Source organism: Neofelis nebulosa, chromosome 4 (genome assembly GCF_028018385.1).
Source record: "Neofelis nebulosa isolate mNeoNeb1 chromosome 4, mNeoNeb1.pri, whole genome shotgun sequence".
In the NCBI taxonomy this organism is placed as follows: domain Eukaryota; kingdom Metazoa; phylum Chordata; class Mammalia; order Carnivora; family Felidae; genus Neofelis; species Neofelis nebulosa.
In genome coordinates, this window is record NC_080785.1 from 115949705 (window position 1) to 115975567 (window position 25863).

A 25863-nucleotide genomic window follows, 5' to 3' on the forward strand; every position below is an offset into this window, starting at 1 on the left:
AAACTCATGAACTGTGAGATCATGACCTGAGCTGAAGTTGGACGCTTAACCAGCTAAGCCACCCAGGTGCCCCTAGAGTCTGTGACTTTAATGAAGATTAATGATATAGCATCTTATATTTTTCAAAGCTCTACTGCATAGTATTTGATGCAAGTAATGATTCTGTTAGTGTGTGTTTGTTAGTCTTCATTGTCCTCATTCTTGATGTCTTATCTTCATAGTTCAGATCAGTATATCTCACTTTTACTTAGTTTTTTTTCCTGAAAACTGTAAGTTAGTGGGTCTAAGGGTATAACTACTTCAAGAAACCTAAAATAAACTTGCTATGGAACATTTTAAATAAATACTTTAGACTTTTCAAATAGATCCAAACATATGCTCTTACCTGCCTTTGGGAAGGAGCTGGTTTGGCCACTGTCAGCTGTCACACTTCAACTGAGCACAGGAGCTCCACTGTGGGCAATTTACAAGTACCATAGATCTACATTTTGTTCTCCTTACTGGCCATACTCACTCTAGTTGCCTCAGTTTTAATTAACTTTATTGGCTTTAAAAACAAAGTGTATGGGGCTTTTATCAAAACTCTTAAAGTCTTATTCAAAAAAATTTTTTTAATGTTTATTTTGAGAGAGAGAGAGAGAGAGAGAGCACAAGCAGGGAAGGGGCAGGGAGAGAGGGAGATTCCCAAGCAGGTTCCTCACTGTCACCGCAGAGTATGACTAGGGGCTCAACCTCATGACCCATGAGATCATGACCTGAACCAAAATTAAGAGTTGGATGCTTAACTGACTGAGCCACCCAGGTGCCCCATTAGTTGAAATTTTTATATAGCTGCCATTGTTAGTACTCCAGGTACTCATACTTCCTACTAGGCCTCTGAGTGCCTGCCTAGCTTTTGAGGATGGGGTACAGGACAATGTGGAGGGACATACACTAAGGCTACTTGAAATGGTGTGCATGTTTATTCAAATTAACAGTGGTCTGCTTGCCTTTACTAGTGTGAAATGCATATGAGATGGAATTTTTGTTAGGAAGATAACAAAACCTGTTGTTGAAAACAGGTTGAAATGCAGTTTTGATCAGAAAAACTCATGTTTATAGATCAGATTGATTTATTTTCTTTTCTGGTGGATGTTCCTGCTTGCATGTACATTTCAGTCAGTCAAACAAATTAGACCAGTGTGAAGGGAAATGTGATAATTTTATCTTTCTCAACCACTCTTTTCTGATAATAGCTAGAGGTATGTCTTTTCATACTCATACAATATATGTAAACATATATGGGTTTCCCTGCCCTTTAAGTAATCTTATTCTTTGTATTATTCTGAAAAATATTTTCCCACAATTGATAAATCATGGACATCCTTCCCTTTAGGTCGTTATAAATAATATAGTAGTGTCTTAATGTGACATATACAGATATTTTAGGCTTTATTTAAGCATTCCCCTATTGCTGGACATTCCAGCTATTTCCTGTGTGTGTGTGTATGTGTGTATTTATCATTACAAACAATGCTGTCATAAATCTTCTTCACATACCCTTACAGACTGGTGCATTTATTACTATGCTTATCAAAGGATGTGCAGCCTTTGTTGGTTCTAAAGATGACTTTTTGTTTGTAGGTCAATGTGAGAAATGGAATGAGCTTGCATGATTGCCTTATGAAAGCACTCAAGGTGAGGGGCCTGCAGCCGGAGTGCTGTGCAGTGTTCAGACTTCTCCATGAACATAAAGGGTAAGAACTCAAAAGTCAGTCAGATTCTCTTTCATACTAGTAAGGAGCTGCTGGCTTCAAATAATAAGTTTGTATTTTTAAAAAAGTGTGCTAGCTTGTCATAGAATATTATGTATTTATATACCCTTGTTCATAGACAACTGAGAAAAATAAAATACTAAAACTTGAAATTATTGCTGAAACATTGCACTGAAAAAAGAATACATATTAGGTGTTGATAGTATTCCATAGATGGAAACAGTAGTGTAAGGTAATATGTTTCTTGAAAGCAAAAATTTTTGTTTTTCCTGGAATGCAGTAGACAGAATAGATACTCAGAAAGTGTTTGCATTATTATGTATAGTTAAAGAATCCTGTCCTCAAGAGATTAACTCTCTTGTAATTCACTCCATCAGTCTTTTTTTTTTTTTTTTTTTTTAAAGTTTGTGTTTAAGTAAGCTCTACACCCAGCATCAGGCTCGAACTCACTACCCCAAGATCAAGAGTTGCATGCTTTTCTGACTGAGCCAGCCAGGTGCCCCTCATTCATTCATTTTTATAACAGTTAATGTTTACTCAATCTGTATAATTTGTAATTTCTGCTTCAGGAAAGATCCATAGTTCATCTCCTTTCTAATGCTGGTGGCTTGATAGAAGCATCCCATCAAAGGCTAGGAGTAAACCCTATAGCTTCCATAATTATCCATTATTATCCCCCCAAATTGGGGGAAATAATCTTTACTTTCTTCTTGAAAAATGCTAGTTCTGTTATTGATCTTCAGCTCACCATCTTTTCTGTCTCAAGGAGTTTCCCAGTTTGAGAGAATAGCCTAGGAAATGAGTTAACTCAAAAGGGCAAGCAAAAATTCCACTATGCTGTTCCCCTCAGTGTAGGAGGTAGTTTGTTGAAGTGCAGATATTTGAAGCATATGTCAGCTTTATCTGGGTATAGCCCCAGGTTGGTCCAGAGCCGATCTGGAGTGCTCCTTAAAGACTAGAAGGATTCTGAGACATTGAGTGGCTTGTCCAGTCTGGTCCAAGGCTACGTTGGTTTAGAGCTACTCTAGCTTCTCTACTGGACGGATAGCACCTGAAGACTAAGGACACAGGGCTGCCCCTGTCTCTCTCCATTAGGATGAAGTAGGACTTTGGAGTCCTTGTAAAGGGAATTATATTAAGGAAAGGATTATTTACTATTGGATAACCAGAAGAATGGCTGGAATCAGCTTCTGGTAGGCAAAGGGAGAAATTTGAATTATGCTATATATGTGTTCTCTCCCTACATGAGAATATTCTTTCTTTAAGAAGTGGGCCTGATGGACTTGATGGACTACACAAGACATGAGAAAGGAGCTGTTTTTTTTTTTTTTTTTTTTTTTTTTGAAACTTTTTACTTTAGTGTATCTATTTTTCTGTGTTGTTTGTTCTAGGCACAGAAAGAATGGTGTCAGAGTAAATGTTGAGACAGTTAAGTCCCCTGTCACCTTATAGACCTTGCAAACAACTCTACAGATGTGAGCCTATTATTAATTTCATTTGTGATTCCTTTGTATTTATGTATCTGCTAGACTGAAGTAGGCTATTGAAGATTAAATTTTGCTATTACAGCAATATTTATACCCCACTGTAGTATTTTAGTATTCTTACAGGATTTTAAGGTCACAGAGTCCAATTTATTGCATATTTACTTTATCATGAGAGTGTTATAGTTCATTATTTTATTTTATTTTTAATTAATTTAAATTTTTTTTTTTTTAATTTACATCCAAATTAGTTAGCATATAGTGCAACAATGATTTCAGGAGTAGATTCCCTAATGCCCCTTACCCATTTAGCCCATACCCCCTCCCACAGCCCCTCTAGTAACCCTCTGTTCTCCTTATTTAAGAGTCTCTTATGTTTTTGTCCCCCTCCCTGTTTTTATATTATTTTTGTTTCCCTTCCCTTATGTTCATCTGTTTTGTCTCTTAGAGTCCTCATATGAGTGAAATCATGGTATCTTTCTCTGACTAATTTCACTTAGCACAATATCTTCCAGTTCCATCCACGTAGTTGCAAATGGCAAGATTTCATTCGTTTTGATTGCCAAGTAATACTCCATTGTATGTATATACCACATCTTCATTCATCCATCGATGGACATTTGGGCTCTTTCCATACTTTGGCTATTGTTGATAGTGCTGCTGTAAACATGGGGATGCATGTGTCCCTTCGAAACAGCATCCCTGTATCCCTTGATAAATACCTAGTAGTGCAATTGCTGGGTCGTAGGGTAGTTCTATTTTTAGTTTTTTGAGGAGGCTTCATACCGTTTTCCAGAGTGGCTGCACCAGCTTGCATTCCCATATAGTTCATTGTTTTAAAATAAACTTTATTCTGGGGCACCTGGATGGCTCAGTTGGTTAAGTGTCTGACTCTTGATTTTGGCTCAGGTCATGATCTCACCATTCGTGGAATTGAGCCCCATCAAGTCCTTTGTCTGTCTCTGTGCTGACAGCATGGAGCCTGCTTGGGATTCTCTCTCTGTCCCTCCCCTGTGTGTGCTCTCTCTCTCAAAATAAAAAATAGACAATAAAAAAAAAAAAGAAACTTTATTCTAAGAGTATAAGCTTTGGAGTCCAGCTGAGCTGGATTCCAACATAGGCTCTTATACTTGGTGTGTGGCCTTGAACAAGTTACTTTCTTGGGGCCCTAATTCTCTCATTTTTAAGATAGGGATAAAATGCTTACTTCATAGCTTTGTTGTATGAGTTAAATAAGTTAGTATTGTCTGAGATTAAATTTTATATTTATATAGTATGAGATAAGTGGTAGCTGTTATTATTTGGCGTTGAACTCTTACCTTGTTTAAATATTTGCCTTTTATATATGTTTTTAAAAATTGCCTTTAGTAAAAAAGCGCGTTTAGATTGGAATACTGATGCCACCTCGTTGATTGGAGAAGAACTTCAAGTAGATTTCCTGGATCACGTTCCCCTCACAACACACAACTTTGTAAGTTGTGGAGCTCTTCTCTTTTTGTGGTGTGTTGGGTGTTTTAGTCAGAGGTAATAAGCAAAAGCATATGCATTGTTGGATTATCTAAAGCTGTCGTTTTGTGATGTTTACAGTAAGGCAATTTAATTAGTCACATATATACTTTAATTTCTAGGAGTGAATTTTACAAATGTTGGAAGTATGGTTCTTTTTTATAAAGGTCTCTTTTGGATGTATGGGATCTGTTGAGGGCCAAAAAAGAAATTATTTTGTCTTTTCTCATTCTTCATTTATTTACACCTCTTCCAGGCTCGGAAGACCTTCCTGAAGCTTGCCTTCTGTGACATCTGTCAGAAGTTCCTGCTAAATGGATTTCGATGTCAGACTTGTGGCTACAAATTTCATGAGCACTGTAGCACCAAAGTACCTACTATGTGTGTGGACTGGAGTAATATCAGACAACTCTTGTAAGGCACCATTCTTTTCTCAAAGAATATAAGCAGGTGGGGAGGTAAAAACTCTCTTGAAGGTATTATTGTATATTTGACCAACAAGTCTGGGTTTTAGACTTACTAAGTAAATTGTCATGATCTGGATATCATCTGCTTTAGCAGCATGACAGTTGTGAAACCAGGGAGTTTGAGTGTGGCATACCTCTAAAGCAAGCAGATGGGATTGCTGTTTGTCAAATGGAGATTGGCGTACTGTGACTCAGTGAGGCAAAGAGCAAAAGGATAAGAAAACCAAAAGACTTGGCTTTTCTCTCTTAACAGTATCATCTTTTAGGTTATTGGTGGGCACAACTCTTTATTTTGTTAAATGATGTTAAACATTTGTTATTGAGAAGGAGCAGAAAGCATAGTTGGTGCTATTATCTTCACCTCAAACTGGAGACGTCAGTTTTAAAATGATATAAATGTAGGGGAGTCTGGGTGGCTCAGTCGGTTGAGTGTCCGACTCTTGATTTCAGCTCAGGTCATGATCTCATAGTTTATGAGTTCAAGCCCCACATCAGGCATATGCTGACAATGTGGAGCCTGCTTGGGATGTTCTCTCACCCCCTCTTTCTCTGACTCTCCTCTGCTCGTGCTCTCCCTCTCTCTCAAAATAAATAAACCTAAAAATAAAATGAAATGAAATAAAATGATGTAAATGTAAAACCTCAAAAGGTACTTGAATCCCTCAGGAGACAAACCAGTTCCCAAAATATATTTTCATACAAAGTGTATTTTAGTAAGGTTTAAATTGAAAATACATGAAAAGTCAAAGTTTTACCCCTTTTTGAGAGTACTAGAAAAACAAAGGGAATGTTATTAAACCCTGACGGGAACACCTTTTTTAAAAGCTTTTGTAGTAGTCACATTGTGTTTGCTTGCATAGCCTAACTGGCACAAGCTTGGAGTTTAGTAGAAGTGGGTGAGAATCTCAGTGTTTCCATTAACTAACTAACCACCTCTGAGCCTCAGTTCACTCATATGAGGAAAGGGGATTGCCTTCCTTGCAGGGTTCTCGTGAGGATTAGTTGAGGTAGCTAGCACGTGAAGTTGCCGAGCACAGGTGCTCATCTTGTGGAAAGAAGATGCCCAATTAATGTTGTCATCTCTTTTCCTCTTATTTATGACATTTGGTGCTCAATGACATTTATTTTTCATATTCAGTCTTTTCATTTATGTGTTTTCAAGACAGAATGTTTCCAGAAAAGGTCTTTGTGATTTAGGTTATAATGTGCCCTACTTTAGAATTAAAAAAAACAACAACATTATTTTGATATAGTGGGATATTGGACCAGTACTTTTTAGAAATGCACAGGGGCGCCTGGGTGGCTCTGTGGTTGAGGATCTGACTTTTGATTCCACTCAGGTCATGATCTCCCAGTCATAAGATCAAGCCCCATGTCAGACTCTATGCTGACAGCATGGAGCCTGCTTGGGATTCTCTCTCTGTCCTCTCTCTGCCCTTCTACTACTTGTGCTCGCTCTTTCTCTCTCCCCCCTCATTAAAAAAAAAAAGTTCAGAAATGTACACTAGAAGCTATTATGTTCATTGGCAGGTCAATATTGTTCATATTCTGTACTCATTCAAGCCCAGTCATTTGGATTGGTGGTCCCTCTACTCTAAAATGGTTGATGAAAATGTGACTAGAAAATGTGGTTTAAAAAAAAATTTTTTTACATTTATTTATTTTTGAGAGACCGAGACAGAGCACAAGTGGGGGAGGGGCAGAGAGAGAGAGGGAGACAGAATCCGAAGCAGGCTCCAGGCTCCGAGCCGTCAGCACAGAGCCCTACATGGGGCTCGAACTCACAAACTGTGAGGTCGTGACCTGAGCTGAAGTCGGACACTTAACCAACTGAGCCGCCCAGGTGCCCCTGAAAATGTTTGAGTAGCTGTTTGCAAGAGTTGCAAGACAAGGCAATTTGACTGTAAAATTACTGCCATTATAAAAAACCATAAACTCAGTCTTCCTCTGATTTCACTTAGATTGTTCCCAAATTCTCCTATTGGTGATAGTGGGGTCCCAGCACTGCCTTCTTTGACAATGCGTCGGATGCGAGAGTCTGTTTCCCGGATGCCTGTTAGGTAATTTTTTTTACTTACGGCTTTTCTTTGGAAAATTACATTGGGGCAGGTGGGACTGAAAGCCTGAATATAAAAGACCAGAGTTCCTTTGCATTCCCTTCTCTCCCTGTGTAAATGCTTTACTATTTCTGTGGAACTTAATACTAGTATTAGAGCAAAATGTAGTCTTGTAGTTTTTATATTCTGAAAAGTGACACACACAGTGACACACACAGACTGCAGTTTTCTTCTGCTATCATAGCGTATCCCTTAATGTCTCATCACATTTTAAAGACCTTCAGATTTTGCTTTCCTCAGTATGTAGTAAGTTGTGCCTCAAGGAAAGAGTCCCATAACTATATACGGTGATCCAATAAAAATAAAGCTCCTAACCTTGAAATGCTATTTATCGCCTTGCATTGCTGAAACCATGGTATTTAATAGACTGTGATCTTTAAAAAGAGTCTAGTTAGATTTTTAATATAAATATCCTTTCTAATGTGCTTGTGAGTTTGCATGTAACTTGTCTTTTTTCTGTTCTCCTGCTTGGAAGTTAGAGCTTTGTTGAGTTCACATGTCTTATTCAGTGTTACACATGAATTTGGAACCTAAAATAAAATCTACATCTTTTTCAAAATATCTGACTTTAATGTATATACAATTGAATAACATTTAATGATCTTTTTAAAACTACCATGGAAATTGTTAAAGGCAGCATATCTCAGAACAATGAATTTGTATTGAAATAATATCTGGATATACATTTGTATATGGCTTATTTTTCTTGAAATTTCATCAGAAATTGTACTTGCTTCTGAAGATTTCATTACTAGAAGACAAGCTTTTGAAGGCATAAATACTGAATTCCTGAGAAGGCAATTTTTCAAGGCAGTAGAACAGTTTCTCATAGAAAAACTAGCCTTCTGTTCCTTGAATTCATGCATGGTGTTACTTGCATCTGAACAAAACTCAAAGTAATTTGTAGAGCAAATAATAAAAATGTTATACTTGCTGCGTGTTCCCATTGTGGTTGGTTGACAGGGGAGTGGGCTTGACTGGAAGAGGCCAGTGATTAATTTTACAGTTGTGTTTTGGCATCCTGAAAACTGAATTCACATTAACTGACTTTTAGAGCTGGTTAAGTGGGGAGAGGGTGCATAGTAGCTAAAATGCTGGCCTTTTTGCGGACATGCTCAATAGTCTAACCGTCTTAAATTTAAGACTTCTCCTTTAAGCTCTCTCAGTCTCTAAACTGGGCAAATTCCAACTAGGTTGGTAGTTGGTGGCATGGTTGGCAAATGTTAGTCTGTTCTTTCCTAGAGATGGTCTAAAAATTTGAGAGTATTCTGTAGAGGGGATCTATTGAAAAGAAGGCAACTTAAAATGTATTGTTTTCATATGAGTTCCAAGCATGTGTATTATTTCCTTTTCAAAACTTTGCATGCAGAAGCACCTAGACAGAAGAAAAATAGTAAGTGGAGCCTCTTAAAAGAGAGAAACATTTTGTCCAGGATTTTAGTACAAGTAGGATTTGCCCCAGAGCATCTTACGAAGTAACTAGTTGAAAGATTTACAGTGGGGAGGCCTGCGTGTCATTCATGGAGTTTTCTTTTTCTTCCTCGCCTAGTTCCCAGCACAGATACTCCACACCCCACGCCTTCACGTTCAACTCTTCCAGCCCTTCCTCTGAAGGTTCCCTCTCCCAGAGGCAGAGGTCAACATCCACACCTAATGTCCACATGGTCAGCACCACCCTGCCTGTGGACAGCAGGATGATTGAGGTAATAGGGCCCCTTGCGGGTGGTGAGGAGTATCAGTCTGTTGTTATTGGGGTGGGGTTGACTGTTGTGTTTAGAGAGTTTGGGGTTTCAAACCTGGTAAAGAATGTTGCTGCACTTTCTCAGGACCTTGGAATTTTTGAATTTATTGTTTAAGCGCTGTATCTTTAGACTGGCTGAATAATCCAATTGGTATATCATTCAAGTGGAGAACTAAAATCTCCTAAAGAAATGGTAACATTTGAACTCCTTTCCATTTTAGCTTTGAATAAGATGTCAGTGAACTAATGAATGAGCTAATATAAAGAGTAGTTTCATTTTTGTGTGGAAAAGAGAATAATAGTGATGGAGAACTACAAACTCTCTGAGAGACTTTTAAGTGATTTTATTTAGAAATAAAAGGGTGGAGTCATTGGATTTACCAAGCAGGTTATTTAGGGAGATGTAAAAGTACCCAAAGCCTAGTGTTTTCAAACTGCTTTTTCTTTTCTTGGCTTTTTGGTATGTTCTGTTTATTTGCTTTGCTTTCTAATTCGTCTTTAATAACAACTGAATACACTTAAAATACTTCCTTTGTTCTTTATTCTTCTTTATTTCTCATTGCTTTGGACTAGAATAACAGCCTGAATGCTTCTCCCAGGGCGTGGTCCAGACGATTTTGTTTGAGGGGAAGAGTAGGTATTCTTCTTCATGCCTTTGCTTTCTTGTAAATTAACAGGATTGCTAAGACTGTCAGACAGTAGCCTATCAGAAATGAAAGAATCACTAAGTTAAATTTTATATTTCTTGCCAGACTTGATTTCCTGCTTTCTTTTTTGACAATGGAGTATAGAGGAGTTAAAAAAAAAAATACTGTATGTGGGATTGCTGACAGGTGAAATAAGTTTCTCAAGTGAGATTTTGAGGCCAAAAGTAATAAAGTTAAAAAAAAAATTTTTTGACCAAAGCTAATGCTAGATTTATTTAGTTGGTGCTCAGAGCATCATTGTTGTATTTATACCTCGTTTAGAAACCAGAGGTGTCGGTTTGGTTGATATGCCCTGAAAATCTTTTGTTAAAAGTTCATCAGAGACAACTGTGTTCTCTCTGCATTATGAATTGTTCCTTGGAAAACCTCAGGGACACCTGCCACTTGAGGTAAAACTTTATCTCACTCAGACCTTGAATCACTTTCCATATGCTTGTCCTCCCATCAGAGGTGGCAGGGACTCAACAAAAATGTTGGTTTCTGAATGTGGAGTCTGAACTGGCCATTTGGGGGGCATTTTGAATATCACAAGATTATTGTGAGGAGGTCATGTGCATGCTAGCTATGAAATTTGTTTTCTCTTTTATCGTGGTTAGCCCTGATAATAAATAATATCCTAGTGACTTCTGTTACATGATTTGTTTCTCCATAAATACTGTAATACTTGGGACATTAAAAGTGAAAATTCTTGAATTTTTATTATAAAATAACTGGCACTATGTTAATTCTCTTCATACTTTAGAGGCAGAGCAAGTTTTGATTCCTTTTTATTGCATGATTCAGCTTTTTTAAAGTACACATTCTTTGTTTAAACCATTTGTAGTTCTCTTTAATATTTAGATTCCAAGATATTTGAAAGGTTCCTTCTAGGATAAATCCAACTATAGAAATTAGCACACAGTATAATATGAGGTATATAATAGATACAGGAAGAAAATTGCTGACATTAAGGAAAAAAATCCTAGGGCATGGGTATATAATTTTGGTCAGCAAAAATACATTGTGCCATGGTTTGACTAAAAACAAAGAGGTCAGTTGGATAATAAAGCTATAGCCGCTGAATATTCTGTTGAAATTCTTGTTATTTTTGGCCGGTGTTTTGCCAACTGGCAGTTATCCAGTCTACTTAAAAACAGAGATTCCTGGACTTCCAACCTTCCCTCCCAGAAATGCTTAATCAGTCCTAGTTGCGGGGAGGAGACATCTGTATTCTCAAACACCTCTCCAGGTGATTCTGAAGATTGGCCAGGTTTGGGGACCCCAGAACCAGGCTTTATTGCTTGGGTGGGGCGGCCAAAGGTAGGGGGAGGGACAGCTTGGTTTAGGATACTTTTTATCTTTTTAACATTTTTTAAATGTTTATTTTAATATTTATTTATTTTGAGAGAGAGCGTGTGTGAGAGGGGCAGGGACAGAGAGAGAGAGACACAGAATCTGAAGCGGGCTCCAGGCTCTGAGCTGTCAGCACAGAGCCCGGCGCAGGGCTCGAACCCGTGAGCTACGAGATCATGACCAGGGTCAACGTCAGTGCTCAACCGACTGAGCCATCCAGGCACCCCTAGGATACTTCTTGTCTTGTAAAAATGTTATGGAGTGGAAACATTCCATTAATAGTTGTGTGAAAAAGGTATCTTGTCTTTATTGTGGTTACATAAAATAGTAGGTTTCCCAGAAAAATCTCCTTTTTGAGGATATGGAGGCCTAGTGGTTTTATGTAATAATTACATATTCAAAGTGAGGGTTTATAAAATGAATATTTAGGTGTTATGGAAGCCCTTGTGGTTTAAACTGTTCTACCCAGTTTCTAATAAGTTCTAAAGATAGCTTTTTGACTTCTCACCTGAGTAGAATGTAACTAATTTCAGAGCTTACCTATAAGGTTTCAGGAGCATTTTGTGGTGAATGAGCTCAGGGCTAGGATTCATGGGTGATGGTTTCTGGTTCTATTTCTGCCACCTACTGGCTGTGTGATCCTGGCCAAGTCTCTTTTTTTATTTATAGGTGTTTTCTTGTATGTGAAATGTAGATTTTGGACTGGGGGATTTATGGTCCTTTCAGCGTTTCATGATTTTAGGCTTGGATTAAGTTCTGTAGTTGTGCTGCTTACCCTTACCAAACCCAACTCTGGTCAATGTACCCCCAACTCCTAGAGGAGTATGAGTGAGCTTGCTACCTAATCCCCAAGTTTTGTTTTTGTTTTTTGTTGTTGTTGTTGTTATTTTGAGCCTCAGTGGAGCAAGATGCCCAGTTACTGGAAAGATCTCAGTTGATAGTAACTTTGCTAGTATTCCTTAATGAGAATCACTTTGCTATATATGTGTGTTGCTTTCTTCTGAGAAAAAGTGATTTCCATTCCAAAAGAATGTGGTATATGAAAAGCTAATACCAGTTCTAATAATTGATGATAATCTTGGAGATAATTGGCCATTGACATTGGTAAATTTAATCACAGGCAAGTTAGAGTATGTAATTAGACCTTTTGTAGTTTAGAGGTTTTATAATCTACTTTGTTTCTGCAAATTCTCCTCCCCCCCCTTTTACTTCCCCCTGAGAGCATCTTTTGTGGGGCAGAAATTGACCAGCTTTCCTTTTCTGTTTCAGGATGCAATTCGAAGCCACAGTGAATCAGGTACTTGTCCAAAGTTATGTAGCAAATAATAATGGGCTTTTTCTCTTTATGCTGTGTATCTTCTGTTGGCTTATCCATGTGTGGATTCTGTTTGTCTTGTCTATTAAGCCTCACCTTCAGCCTTGTCCAGCAGCCCTAACAATCTGAGCCCAACGGGCTGGTCACAGCCCAAAACCCCTGTGCCAGCACAGAGAGAGAGGGCACCAGGATCTGGGACCCAGGAGAAAAACAAAATCGTGAGTATGGCTTACAGTACCTTCTGCATTGTATGTTAGGGTTTACTAAGAAAAACCTAGTCAGAAATGAGAATATTTTTAAAATGAGAATACTTTTAATTTGGTGGGGAGAGGGGAACTGTAATAAAACATTTAATTAAGGATGTTATAAATGTCAGTGCCATTTTTGGTATGCTTGCGTTGGAAAATTTGTTGACTTGTAAGGAGGGCACAACTAAAATGGTATTTTTCTCAAAATATCGAAATTGGAATTACAGTTAATGTCTATCTTTAAAAGATAGGGGAATGGGTCGGTTGGGTTGATCTTTTCTTTGACACCCTCATCAGACAGAGCTTTACCATTCCATGGAGTGTGTTAATGATCACTGCTGGTTTCAGAGGCCTCGTGGACAGAGAGATTCAAGCTATTACTGGGAAATAGAAGCCAGCGAAGTGATGCTTTCCACTCGGATTGGATCAGGCTCATTTGGAACGGTGTATAAGGGCAAGTGGCATGGTAAGTTTGGGACCCTCCCTTTGTTGCAAGGCCTAGGTTGAAGTCAAGTTTCAGTCCAGAGAGGGCCAAGAAGGAGATAAAATTCATTGTGCTGTGTGGATTACAGTGGCACTCCAGGGAACTTGATTACATCTGAAGATTGAACTTAATATCTCAGTGACATTTCATAGCATTCTTTTTCTATTCAGTGATGCTATAATTGGTATGATATGGTTTCCAGGATAATTAGAAATTGGTGAATAAGAGTTGAGCATGATAGTCAAATGTCAGGAACTGATTAAACACATACTACACAGGGGACATGCTTTGAAATTCTTAAATGGGTTAAGAGCCTGCTGCTCTGAGGGGAGCATGGATTCTAGAAATGTAAAGCTGGAAAGAATGTTAGAGATTTGCCCACAGAAAACTGTGAGGTCCCAAGTGGGCAGATAACATGCCCATGGTCAAGCAGCCGAGCCCAGGAAAGCCAGGAGCCTCCTGAAACAGGTTCTTTGCGCTCTGCCTTGGGTTGGTTTTTGGGAATCCCCATCAAAGAGAGAATGCACAGACTTCATTCTTAAATCTATGTGGAGTGTTAGTGTAGTGTTCTTATTATAATGGAGACTCTTTGTCACTTGGAAGAAAGGTACTGTTTTAATATCTGTAGCCACAGCTTGTGTATTTTGGCAACATACTTAACATTTCTCCCTCAGAGTTTTAATCCCTCTGGCTTTAGGATGTCTGCAAGTATAGGGAATACTTTCTTGAGAATGCTACTTCTTCCCAAAAAGGCATCCTTCTAAATTCAAATTTTAATGAAGCAGACAGTAACAACAAAACAAACCCCTAAAATGACTAGGTACTTACGTTTCCAGTTTGGATGGTATCATATTTATTTTTATATATAAAGGGGCAGAGATTGAGAGAAATTAAGACCATCACATGAATGGAGCATTAAAATTCAAGGTGTTGAAAATTGAGATCCCTCCATCTTTTGAGTACCTTATGTTAATTAGTATATGGGTTTGCCATTTGTAACTATAATCATCTGATAAATTTCTCATTGTTTTTTTTTTTAAGCATATTTATTTTTGAGAGCAAGACAGAGTGCATATTGGGGAGGGGGGAGAAAGGGAGACACAGAATCCAAAGCAGGCTTCAGGCTCTAAGCTGTCAGCAGAGTCCATCGCGGGACTCAAACCCACAGACTAAGATCATGACCTGAGCCAAAGTTGGACGCTTGACCGACTGAGCCACCCAGGCGCCCCAATAAATTTCTCATTCTTTAAGGCAACTGGCACAGGACTGAATATTTGATTCCTTTTCCTTTGAAAATTGTATCTTATATACTACTGGCATGCCTCCTGGGTCCCAGAGAAATTTATGCTGTTGCGGAATATTTCCCAAATAGGTGTCATAAATATCTTGGCCATTCCTTCAGAAAAGAAGAAAACAATTTGAAGTCTTTTATTATTGAAATATAGTTGACATACAATGGTATATTAGTTTCAAGTGTACAACTTACTAATTTGAAAATTCTGTATATGATGCTCACAACACTAAATATAGTTACCATCTGTCACCATACAGTATTATTAGGACATTATTGACTATATTCCCAATGCTGTACTTTTTATCTGAGACTTACAACTGGAAGTTTGTACTTAATCCCCTTCACCTATTTTTCCCATGCCCCCACCCTCCTCCCTCTGGCAACCACCAGTTCTCTGTATTTATGAGTCTACTTCTGCTTTTTTTGTTCTTTGTAAACTTTTACTTTTACTTTTTAGATTCCACACATAAGAGAGATCATATGGTATTTGTCTTTCTCTGACTTGACTTCACTTAGCATCATGCCCTCTAGGTCCTACATCCATGTTGTTGTAAATGGCCAGATCTGAGGTTGTTTTTTTTTTTTTTTTTTTTTTTTTTTTTATGGCTATGTAATGTTCCACTGTGTAAGTATACCACATCTTTATTTATCTATTAATGGACGCTTAAGCGGCTTCCATTCCTTGGCTATTGTAAATAATGGCTGCTGTAAACATGGGAGTGCAGGTATCTTTTCAAGTTAGCGTTTTTATCTTCTTTGGGTAAATACCTAGCAGTATAATTACTGGATCTTATGGTAGTTCTATTTTTAATTTTTAGTTTATGTACTTATTTTGAGAGAGAGAAAGAGAAAATGTGCATGCAGGTAGGGGAGGGGCAGAGAGAGGGAGAGAGAGAATCCCAAGCAGGGTTCTGCACTCAGTGCAGAGCCTGATGTGTGGCATGAACTCATGAACGTGAGATCATGACCTCAGCTAAAATCAAGAGTTGGACGTTTAACTGACTGAGCCACCCCAGGCGCCCCCTATTTTTAAATTTTTGAGGAACCTTTTTACTGTTTTTCATAGTGGCTGCACAATTTACATTCCTATAAACTGTGCACGAGGGCTCCTTTGATTCCACATCCTCTCCAACACTTGTTATTTGTCTTTTTGATACTAGCCATTCTGACAGGTGTGAGGTGATACCCCATTTGTGGTTTTGATCTGCATCTCCCTGATAACTAGTGATATTGAGCACCTTTTCATGTACTTGTTAGCCTGTTATATAACTTCTTTGGAGAAAAGTCTATTCAGATCCTCTGTCCCTTTAAAAAAAAATTTTTTTTAATGTTTATTTTTGAGAGAAAGTGAGAGTGTGAACAGGAGAGGGGCAGAGAGAGAGAGAGAGAGAGAGAGAGAGAGAGAGACAGAAAGAAAACCTGAAGCAGGCACAGAGCCTGATGCGGGACTCGAACCCATGAACCATGAGATCGTGACCTGAGCCGAAGTTGGACGCTTAACCGACTGAGCCACTCAGGCGCCCTTGATCCTCTGTCCATTTTTAAATCAGATTGTCCTTTTGGTGTTGAGTTGTGTGAGTTCTTCATATATTTTGGATATTAACCCCTTACTGCATTTGTGAATACCTTCTCCCATTCGGTAGGTTTTCTTTTTGTTTTGTTGATAGTTTCCTTTGCTGCACAAAAGCTTTTATTTTGGTGGTATAGTCCTATGGAAGAAGAACAGTCTTGTGGGATACAATGCTTAGTTCTTGTATCTGACACATAGCTGCTGGTAATTGTAGGAGATGGAGCAGTGAATATTGCTTTTAATGCTTCCATTAGCACTAAATCATTTTTATACCACATTTTAAAGCATCAGCTGAAAGCCAATAAATGTAGTTAAGGAGTGCTCAAATTTAAGTTTCCTCTTGTTGAGCACTTTGCAGGGGGAATTCATAATTTTTCAAAGCATTACTTACATTCAGCATAGTACTGCCTATGAGCTTGTGTTTTCTCTAGATTCTGTGAGCTTTTGGACTATGGTAAGGAGATGTTATTTGATACAGTGTTACTTCCATTAGAATGCAGATAGCATGTATAATACTTTTAAGGCTCTAGTTTTTTCTAAGATAAGTGTTTCAAAAGTCATAGGAGTAAGGAGCAGTGGACTTTTGTGTCAGCCCCCCAGGAAACAAAGCCATCGTCTGTGAATGAAGAAATAAAATGAGAGGGTCAGGGAAACCATAATTTCTGGATTGTTTGTGCTATACTTTGTGTGTGTGTGTGTGTGTGTGTGTGTGTGTGTGTGTGGTGGTTGTTGTTGGTGTGGCTGCAGCTGCTGCTGCTTTCCTGGTATCTGTTATATAATGTTTAATCAGTTTCTTAGGAATTACAGTGGTGATGATTTTTAAAAGTTTTTATTCTGCCTAGCAGCTGTGAAAGTAGAGGACCTCAGAGCAGCCAAGATGGAGACCTCAGATCCATGAACTAAAGCTCACTTACTTTGTGTTAAGTAAGTGCACCCTTGGGTGCACACACAGAGCGTAAATTTGGGATCTGATTTGCCAGCCTTTGCACATCATAAACAACCCATTGAAGGGGATGCAGACAGCAGGACTGATGGCAGCCGGGATAGTCACTGATGGCATGACGAGAAGGCAGCAAACCCTCTCAGGCTTGGGCTGCTTAGTGTGAGGCTACCAGCCTGGTGGAACCCATGTATGGGTGCCCATCCCATCCTAACGCTGAGGATAATTTTGAATCAGAAGAACAGAGTGGTGTTCATTCCATTGTGTTCTAGAAAGCAGGGATGTATATATTAGGTTTTAGACAACCCTAAATAGTTAAAACAAGAAACAGGCATTTAAAAAGGTAAAAACATTCCAGATTTACCAACTGATAATAGTTTTCTTCTTCAGTGGTAGCTGAATGAGATACCAACACCTTATTAAAAACATGATAACCAACAGGAATGTGTCTTAACTCATTTGTACTACCTTTACCTCTCTCTGACTTTACTATTAAGGGAAAGTAAGAAGTTTTAGTGTCATGAAAAATAAGCATCTGACTCAGGATTTTGGTTCCGGTCATGATCTCACGGTGAGTTCGAACCACACGTTGGGCTCTGTGCTGGCAATGTGGGGTCTACTTGGGATTCTTTCTCTCTCCCTCTCTCTACCCTTCCTGGCTCAAGCTCACACTCTATCTCAAATAAATAAGTAAACTTTGAAAAAGTAAAAAAAAAAATACCTACTTGGTGTAGTTGTTTTGGACTACCCTCCATAAAATGTTCCTTGGCCGTTTACCTTCGTCATTTATATTGCGTGCTAAAGGAAATAAATACCATTCTTTATATGTGCTAAGATTGCCAGCTATAAGGGTATGTGGATAATTCCAGAAAGGTTAATACTATATATTAAAAAAAATTTTTTTTGGTGATATTTATTTTGAGAGACAGAGAAAGAGCTTGAGCCAGGGGGGAGCGGGGCAGGGGGGGGGGGTGCAGAGAGAGAGGGAGAGAAAGAATCCCAAGCAGGCTCCACACTGCCAGTGCAGAGCCAACACAGGGCTCAACCCCATGAACTGCGAGATCATGACCTGAGCTGAAATCAGGAGTCAGATGCTTTTAACCCACAGAGTCACCCAGGTGCCCCAGTACATACAATTTTTTAAACTCCTCTTAGAAACGTGTTCAAAACAAGAGATTAGTAATAAGCAGTACTACTAAATGCCTGTTGCATGGAGTGCTGGAGAGGTGGACTTGAATGGTGTACCTGGTCCTGAGACTGCCAGGGCAAGTTGGAGAGCAGCCTTTGTTTTGGGCCCAGACCTAATTGTGCACACCTGGAGGCTTCAGGCTGGGTACTGAGTCTCCGCTTCCCTGTCAGCAGTGGATTCTTGACCTGTGCTGGGAGCAGCTGGGTCATTCAGCAGCTAGTATTCTGTGCCAGAGGCTGTCCCTACTTCCACTCCAGAGCTTGAGACAGCTTGTCAGTTCATAACATGCCTTGCTGACAGTTGCATCTTAGAATTCATTCATTTCTTTATCGGTGTTTCCTGAATATATTCTTCTAATACCAAGCATTCTTTTAGCTGCTACAAGTGAAGCAGTGAACAAAACAGATGAAAATTCTTTCTCTTATGGAGTTTCTATTCTGGTGGGGACAATAACCAACCAAAGTATATAGTATGTTATAATTGCTAACGAGGAAAAAGGGAGGAAAGCAGGTAGGGAGTGGCAGTCCCTGTGCACAGGTTTTGGTGGGTTAGTAGGGAAGGACTCTGCTGAAGAAGTAGCATTTGCATGATGCTTGAGAGTGGGCAGATAACCTGGGGAAGCAGCAAGGGGGGGCTGTGAATTGGGCCATTCACCTGACCTGTTTGAGGAACTCAGGGAGGCTGATAGGAGTGCAGTCCAGGGATGGGGAGTGGTAGGGCCCCGTAAAGACTTTAGATATCATTTTTGGGTGAAATAGGGTCTCAGATTGTGCAAGACCTTCAGGAGACTTGGCCAGTCTTAGCCTGAAATTCAGAATGCTGGTGAGGGAGCTGGTTACTGGAGAACTTGTTCCAGTTCGAGGCAGTCCTACTAGTAGAAAACTGTTCTTTATAAAAGTTGAAATCCATTTTCCTATAATGTTTGCCCATTGCTCCTAGCAGACTGAATCCCTGTCATGGCAATGCTAGGAGTATTTGCGTGAAAGTGAGGGAATGCTGTAGTATATAGTCTCTGGGTTTCAGTAAGAAATTGCATATATACTCTTGTTATCTTAACTGCTAACCATGAGCTGGAAGGCAGATGGGTCCTTGCAGGCATCGTAGGGTTTTGACTTTGGTTCAGCCCTGTTCAGTCTTCCAACCCGTGACTTGCATGAAGGCGTGGGTATAGTGGATGACTTACATGGAATTGTAGTGCCGATTTGGGTAATAGGATTTGGAAAGAGGAGAGGATTTGAACTGGCTGTGGTGATGGAACAAAGAGACTATGAACTCTGAACAGGGATAATAAGTCTGCTCACTGGGCCAAAAAGTAGAGGCTGGAGGTGGAGGACATTCAGCTGACTGCAAGGTCAGAATGAGTCACTCTCAGCGGGCTTTGGTTGCTGGTGAATCTTCCGAGCTCTGAGGTTACATTATGATCAGGTCCAAAATGGGTGATATGGAAGGTGAGTTCAGTGACAACTGGAACACGCCCCTTGGAGAGCTATAAAAAAGGGAAGGTCTTGTAAAACTAGACTTGTGAACTAGTAAGGTCCCAAGGAACAAATCGTCCTGAGGGCCCATCCAGCATCTCCCCAAGCCTTCCTCCACCCACCCCGGCCTATCCCTCTCAAGCCTTGTCCAGTGCCTGGGCCAACAGCAATGTCATCTCCTGGCCCCACCACTCAGTTGACTGCCACGTCAGATCAGCCCACCTTCCTGGAGTTTCTTGCCTTCACCCCTTCCTTTCTATCCCCACTGTCACTGCTGTCCCTGTATTTTGTCTGCAGATACAGGGCTCTTGGGCCAGGACTCCTTCCTCCCTAGCCTCTGTCGTAGACTGCAGGGGCTCAGGTCACACATCAGAGTTCACCAGGCACAGCTCCTGTTTCCCTCTTCCCCCTTACCTTACCTTACCTTACCTTACCTTACCTTACCTTACCTTACCTTACCTTACCTTACCTTACTTTTGTTCCTGACCTATGTAGTTTGGAACAGCCTGTCCCACTTAGTAAAATCCTTCCCTTGGCATATATCCCATTTGTTTCAGGAAACCTTTCTCCATCCTCTCTGCAAACAGATTTTGTCTTTGTCCCTCACGCCCAGCATTCTTATCTTGGCTCAGACTGCTCCAGAATGAGCAGTTCTGCGGGAGACTCTTATCCTCCTCCTCAGTCATAAGGAGCTTAAATGGAACTGCATGGTTTACCAGCTCCATCTTCCTGGAGAGAAGGCAGCTGTGACTGCAGAATGCGTCTCCCAAGAGGCAGCCCTGGGCCCTCGGGAAATACATGTGCCAGTGAAGTGAATGAGCCCCTACTGTTAGGTGGGGACTTTAGCTTTGGATGATAAAACCAGAGATGACAACAGGACAACAGTTTGGGACCTGCCATAAGAACCATCTCTTTGGGGCGCCTGGGTGGCTCAGTTGGTTGAGTGTCTGAGTCTTGATTTTGGCTCATGTCATGATCCCAGGGTTGGATTGAGCCCCCCCTCACCCCCACCCACTTCCCGCTTGCTCGCATGTGTGCCCTCTTTCAAATTAAAAAAAAAAAAGATAAAATGTTTTTAAAACCCATGTCCTTACCAGTTGGTACTCCAGTGAAGTGAAGAATGCTCCCACAGAGGCTGCACAGGGGTGCTGCCAAGGGGGCATGCTTGATAAGTGGAGGAATTCTGTTACCTCCAAGGTGCCATCAACCAACTCCTTTATTTGATCACCAGAAGGCTATGGTTTTGTTTGTTTTTAAGGTGACTTTATTAAAGCACAGGGACAGGACCCGTGGGCAGAAAGAGCTACCCAGAAGGCTATGTTTTGATAAATTCATTTGCCAAGAAAATCTGAGGTCTTAATAGGGCTTCATGTAATTTATTAAAATGACCGTTATAGTGTAGAAACATTTCTGAAAGTGCCTTCTAAATCAGTAGCACATATAAAGTAGAATTAATCTCTGGATGTTTCTAAAGTTAAGTAAAGAGGCTCATAGTGATTGACAGTCTGTTGTCAGTATGGAAGTTAGAAGGGCAGCCATTGGAGTCAGACTGGCATTCTAATCCTGGCTCCAGCACTTTTGTGTTTTGGTTAAATGACCTTGGAGAGTTGACTACACTTCTCTGTTCCCTGTAAAATGAGGATAACAGTATTTACATCACAGGGCAACTATGAGGATTAAAGGTGACAATGCCTGTGAAGGCACATGTGGCGCAAGGGCGTAGTAAGCAATCGATATTAATCATTAGGATTGCTTCTTCATGGTATTAAAGGCAAAGAAGCTTAATTTCGATATGTATCTTTGTGTACAAGGGACCATCTCAGGTCTCATTAGAATGTGGCTGCTGAGTTTGGCATCAACTGCTTGCCAGATGGCCTGTTTGCTGGCACCAGCCTTCTGACCCCAAAACTCCTGTATCTGCCGGCCATTCCAGTTCACCTGCCAGTGCCGCCCTCACAGGCCCAGGTTTTCACCTATTCCCCAGTCACACTGGGGATGCCAGGCTTGATAGGAAGAGTTTAAACCAAACCCATATTCAAGGTGTGTGTGGTGGTATTTAAAGGATAGTAGTATAATTAACTTTTTTTAAGTACTTGAATAATTTGGAAATTTGCCTATTCCACTTGTGTAGGCACATGATATCTGAATAAGTGATTCACTCTTTCTCAGGACGAGGGTATGTGAAAAATAACAAAGTAAGCTCATTCAGCTGATCATACTGACTATAATTTGCAGGAGATGTTGCAGTGAAAATTCTAAAAGTTGTCGACCCCACGCCAGAGCAGTTCCAGGCCTTCAGGAATGAGGTGGCTGTCCTACGGTGAGTAGAAAGCTAGCCTTTCCGGCCTCTCTGGAGCAGCAGGGGACGGGTGTGGGTGGTGGTGTGTCAACTGCAGATAAGCGGGCCGCATGGCACGGACCTGTCTCTGAGGGCCTATGGCCAGGACTGGTGGTTAGTGAGTGTTCACTGCGGAGTCTTGCGGTGGAAACTTCTTCCTTACAAGTGAAAGGGAATGCATGGGAGGTTTCCTTCCAGCTTACGGGGTTGTCAGACCTTTAGAAGAGCCCTCTTTGATGAGCATACCCCCCTCCACTGCTTCAGGTCTCTGGGCACACCACACACAGTAGCCCAGGTTCTTCTCTGGGTTCTGGTTTGAGATAGTGAGAAATAGGTTCTGTTTTCACGTTTATTTCCAAGAACTCTTTATAGCCAATTTGCTTTCTTTTGGACTTCAAAACCTTTGAGTCATTGTTTAGACCTATAGGAATAAGGTGAATAATGATGGATTCCCCAGACGAGGGTTCCTTGTGACCCCCTGTGGGAGGAATCATGTACAATGAGAATGTCCTCTCTGAAGGCTGGCACTGAGGGGTCCTTTGTCACAACCCCAACTCAATTATCAGCAGGCTTGTGTGTGCTTTGCCAACCACCCAGATTGTAAGCACGGTGGCATTGAGGACACTCAGGATCCGGTGTCGGTGGGAAAGCAGAGTAGATCTCTCTGTTCTGCAGCAACAGAAGATTCAGAGAATTCAGAGACTTTTTTCTCCTCCTTCCTCCAGCAAAACACGGCACGTGAACATCCTGCTTTTCATGGGCTACATGACAAAGGACAACCTGGCAATTGTGACCCAGTGGTGCGAGGGCAGCAGCCTCTACAAACACCTGCATGTCCAGGAGACTAAGTTCCAGATGTTCCAGTTGATTGACATCGCCCGCCAGACTGCTCAGGGAATGGAGTGAGTAGATGGCTTGTCGACTAGAAAGTCGGGGGTCCAGGTATCAACCTGCCCTGAATCGGAACCTGGATTAGCAAAAAGCCAAGTCTCCTACGTGATTTCTGTGATGTTGCACAGCTGAAAGTCAGCCTCTGGTGTGGGCTGAAGGATTAAGAGCTCCAGGTTCTTCGTCTGAGCTGAGGCTGCTCCCCTAGAGGCTCAGATTCAGGTTGAAACCACTTCCCTGAGAATTTACCCAGACCCCCAAGAGCTCAGTAGTGTGGGCTCAGTACCTTCTGCCCAGACAGCCGTGCACTGCCCTCTACAAGTGTGCGGTCTCAGGTGTGGACCATGCGCAGCGCGCTTGTTGCACACGAGGGTCTGAGCGGATGTTTTGGATAATTTATTTTCCTTTTAGGGAAGGCTGAAAAGTCCTCCCTCGTGCCTCCATGAAACACTACCTGTTTGAATCTCTGCTTGAACACATCTCTCTGTCAAAGGGGGTTGTGGCGTGTGGTGTGTGTGTGTGTCACACTTTTCCTCTAATTTATCCCTTAGTGAGAGAGTGAGAACTCATAGCGCTACATGTCTGGAGGCGTAAGCTAAAGCGGCGCTTGCAGGTGCCATGTAAAATCTCATGTTCTGCTTTTTAAAATCCATACGGAATTAAGAAATAGAATTACCTTTTAGAAAAAAATTATAGATATAATCCACAGATTATAAAATTCACCCTTTAAATGTGTACAACTCAGTGGTTTTTTTAGTACATTCAGAGTTGTGTAGACTGAATGTGTAATTTTAGAACAATCATCAAGATAGAAAATGAGGTCTTTTGTGTCTGACTCGACTTAGCCTAACAGTTTTGAGGGGTTCATCCACATTGTAGCGCGTATCACTTTATTCTTTCTGTAGCTGAATAAGACTGCGTTTGTACGGGTGGGCCATGTTTCATTTATGCATTCATTAGTTGATGGACATTCAGGTTGTCAGAATTGCTTTTTGAGTAGAAGTGATGCTTAAAGAAGAGTCGTCCCGTTTGTGCTATGACCTCACCTCCGGGTAACACGCAGTGTGCCCTGGCCTGCATCCGCACACCACCAGTTCCTGCATGTAGCCCTCGTTGGGCATCAGGCGGCCAGGTGGCTTCCTTCCTAGCTGTCATGTGAAGCTGCTTTCTACCCATGTCTCTTAGATAACTGTTTTTAATAGATTTTTTCCCTTCACAGCTATTTGCATGCAAAGAACATCATCCACAGAGACATGAAATCCAACAGTATCCTTTGATGGTTATTTCATTTCTAAATTTAGAAAAACCGAAGAGAGACTTTTTAAAGCTTATCTCAGTAAAAGTGATTTTGGGAAGTTTTCCACAGGAGATAGGTGTTTGGGTTATGCTTGCAAGTTTCATTATGCTGTTTGTTACTAAATTTAGCTTGGAGGAATGGGGCTTTTGTCTGTCATGTTCGTCTCTAGCGTGTGGACCATGTGTGTCTGATCAGAAGGGAGCTGAAGGCCAGATGTTGCAAGATTGTCAAAGCGCTCACTAGGTCACTCACTGTTGGAACCAGCCCTTCCTCTTTCTGAGACTTAGTATGTTTTTATAGAAGGGGAATAAAGACTGGAGAGTTTTCATGCTGTGGGGCAGGAAACGTAACCTTTATACATCTGCCTCCCACCTACAGCCTGTGTCTTGGAGAGGAGTGTGTAGCGTTACAGCCTTGCTCTGCTTCTTGGCCAGTGAGAGGCACTACAGTTGTGTTGAGTTGGATTACGGGACATGGCCTATTTGGGCCACATGTCTGAGGCATGAGATACTTTTTTTTTAACATTCATTTTTGAGAGACTGAAAGAGAACACAAGCGGGGAAGGGGCAGAGAGAGAGGGAGACACAGAATCCGAAGCAGGTTCCAGGCTCTGAGCTGTAAGCACAGAGCCTGACATGGGACTCAGCTCACGCACGGACTGTGAGATCATGACCTGAGCCAAAGTCAGACGTTTAACTGACTGAGCCACCCAAACGCCCCTATGAGATACCTTTTAACGGTGGGTTTTTGGGAGTGATACGTTATGCCATGAAAGCAGACACCACAGATTTGATGGTGGTATTACTGGGCATTGGCAGATCACAAGTCACCGTGTGCCTGACCTCTTTACCCAGAAATGAGGGGAGTTTGGTCCTGATGTGAAGTCACCAAGTGGTACCTATTCTAGTGAGAGATTTCTTTGGATAGCATTCAGTGCTTAGTGAATGCTGAATTGTTATTCACATGTTTGTCATTTGAGGGCACACAGCAGGCAGAAACCAATGTAAGCCATCACACTTGGCTTCTGGTAAGAAGCTACAGATGGCAGCCTGTTCTCTTGAGAAATCTTCGGGTTATATGGGAAGGTCAGAAGGCCAGGGACCTGGCACCTAGATGTGTAAATGGGGAGAAGCAGCAGGGGGAAATAGCCTGATTTTTGGCTGGAGCCAAATAATCTGCCGCCCTGAGCAACTGCTACATGCCTCATGGAAAAAAGGCAGTTTGGAAGCACTTTTTAAAACTGTAGAAATCCAAGCAAATCAGTGCAAAGGAGGCTGGGGCAGTCAGAGGGGAGGGGAGGGGCGGGGCGCAGAGCAGAGAGATGGTCTGCTCTTCAGACCTTTGGGAAGTGGTTTAAAATTAACTTGACCGTTCTTTTGAAACCAGAGTCCTTAACAAGCATTGAGATATATTTCTCCATGAAGGCCTGACAGTGAAAATTGGAGATTTTGGTTTGGCAACAGTAAAGTCGCGCTGGAGCGGTTCTCAGCAGGTCGAACAACCCACTGGCTCTGTCCTGTGGATGGTGAGGAGGCGAGGCTCCCCCTAGCAGAGTGCAGGTGGAAGGGGTACCCCGGAGGTCTGTGTGTAAACTTACATTTCTCGACATTTTCCTGGAAGTCCAGATACCTCAGTGAGGCCTTCAGTGACGTCAGACAGCCTGCGGCAAATTTGGGTTTTCTGGAAGCTAGCGATCAGAACCATACTGAGGCATCGG

General features: G+C 41.1%; 1 protein-coding gene across 4 annotated transcripts in view; it reads left to right on the forward strand.

Annotated features, from left to right (window-relative positions):
• Window positions 1–25863, forward strand: part of RAF1 (Raf-1 proto-oncogene, serine/threonine kinase) — an 84519-nt gene that overhangs the window by 56808 nt on the left and 1848 nt on the right. Inside the window, exons 3-15 of one of the 4 annotated variants that reach the window (XM_058725947.1) lie at window positions 1624–1736; window positions 4607–4709; window positions 5001–5158; window positions 7173–7271; window positions 8878–9031; window positions 9643–9702; window positions 12378–12405; window positions 12514–12641; window positions 13020–13137; window positions 21859–21943; window positions 22687–22863; window positions 24069–24115; window positions 25553–25671. In XM_058725947.1, the coding sequence (XP_058581930.1) occupies window positions 1624–1736; window positions 4607–4709; window positions 5001–5158; window positions 7173–7271; window positions 8878–9031; window positions 9643–9702; window positions 12378–12405; window positions 12514–12641; window positions 13020–13137; window positions 21859–21943; window positions 22687–22863; window positions 24069–24115; window positions 25553–25671 (1389 nt within the window). The remainder of the gene's footprint in view (window positions 1–1623; window positions 1737–4606; window positions 4710–5000; window positions 5159–7172; window positions 7272–8877; window positions 9032–9642; window positions 9703–12377; window positions 12406–12513; window positions 12642–13019; window positions 13138–21858; window positions 21944–22686; window positions 22864–24068; window positions 24116–25552; window positions 25672–25863) is intronic. The other 3 variants (XM_058725948.1, XM_058725949.1, XM_058725951.1) reach the window with 3 other exon arrangements.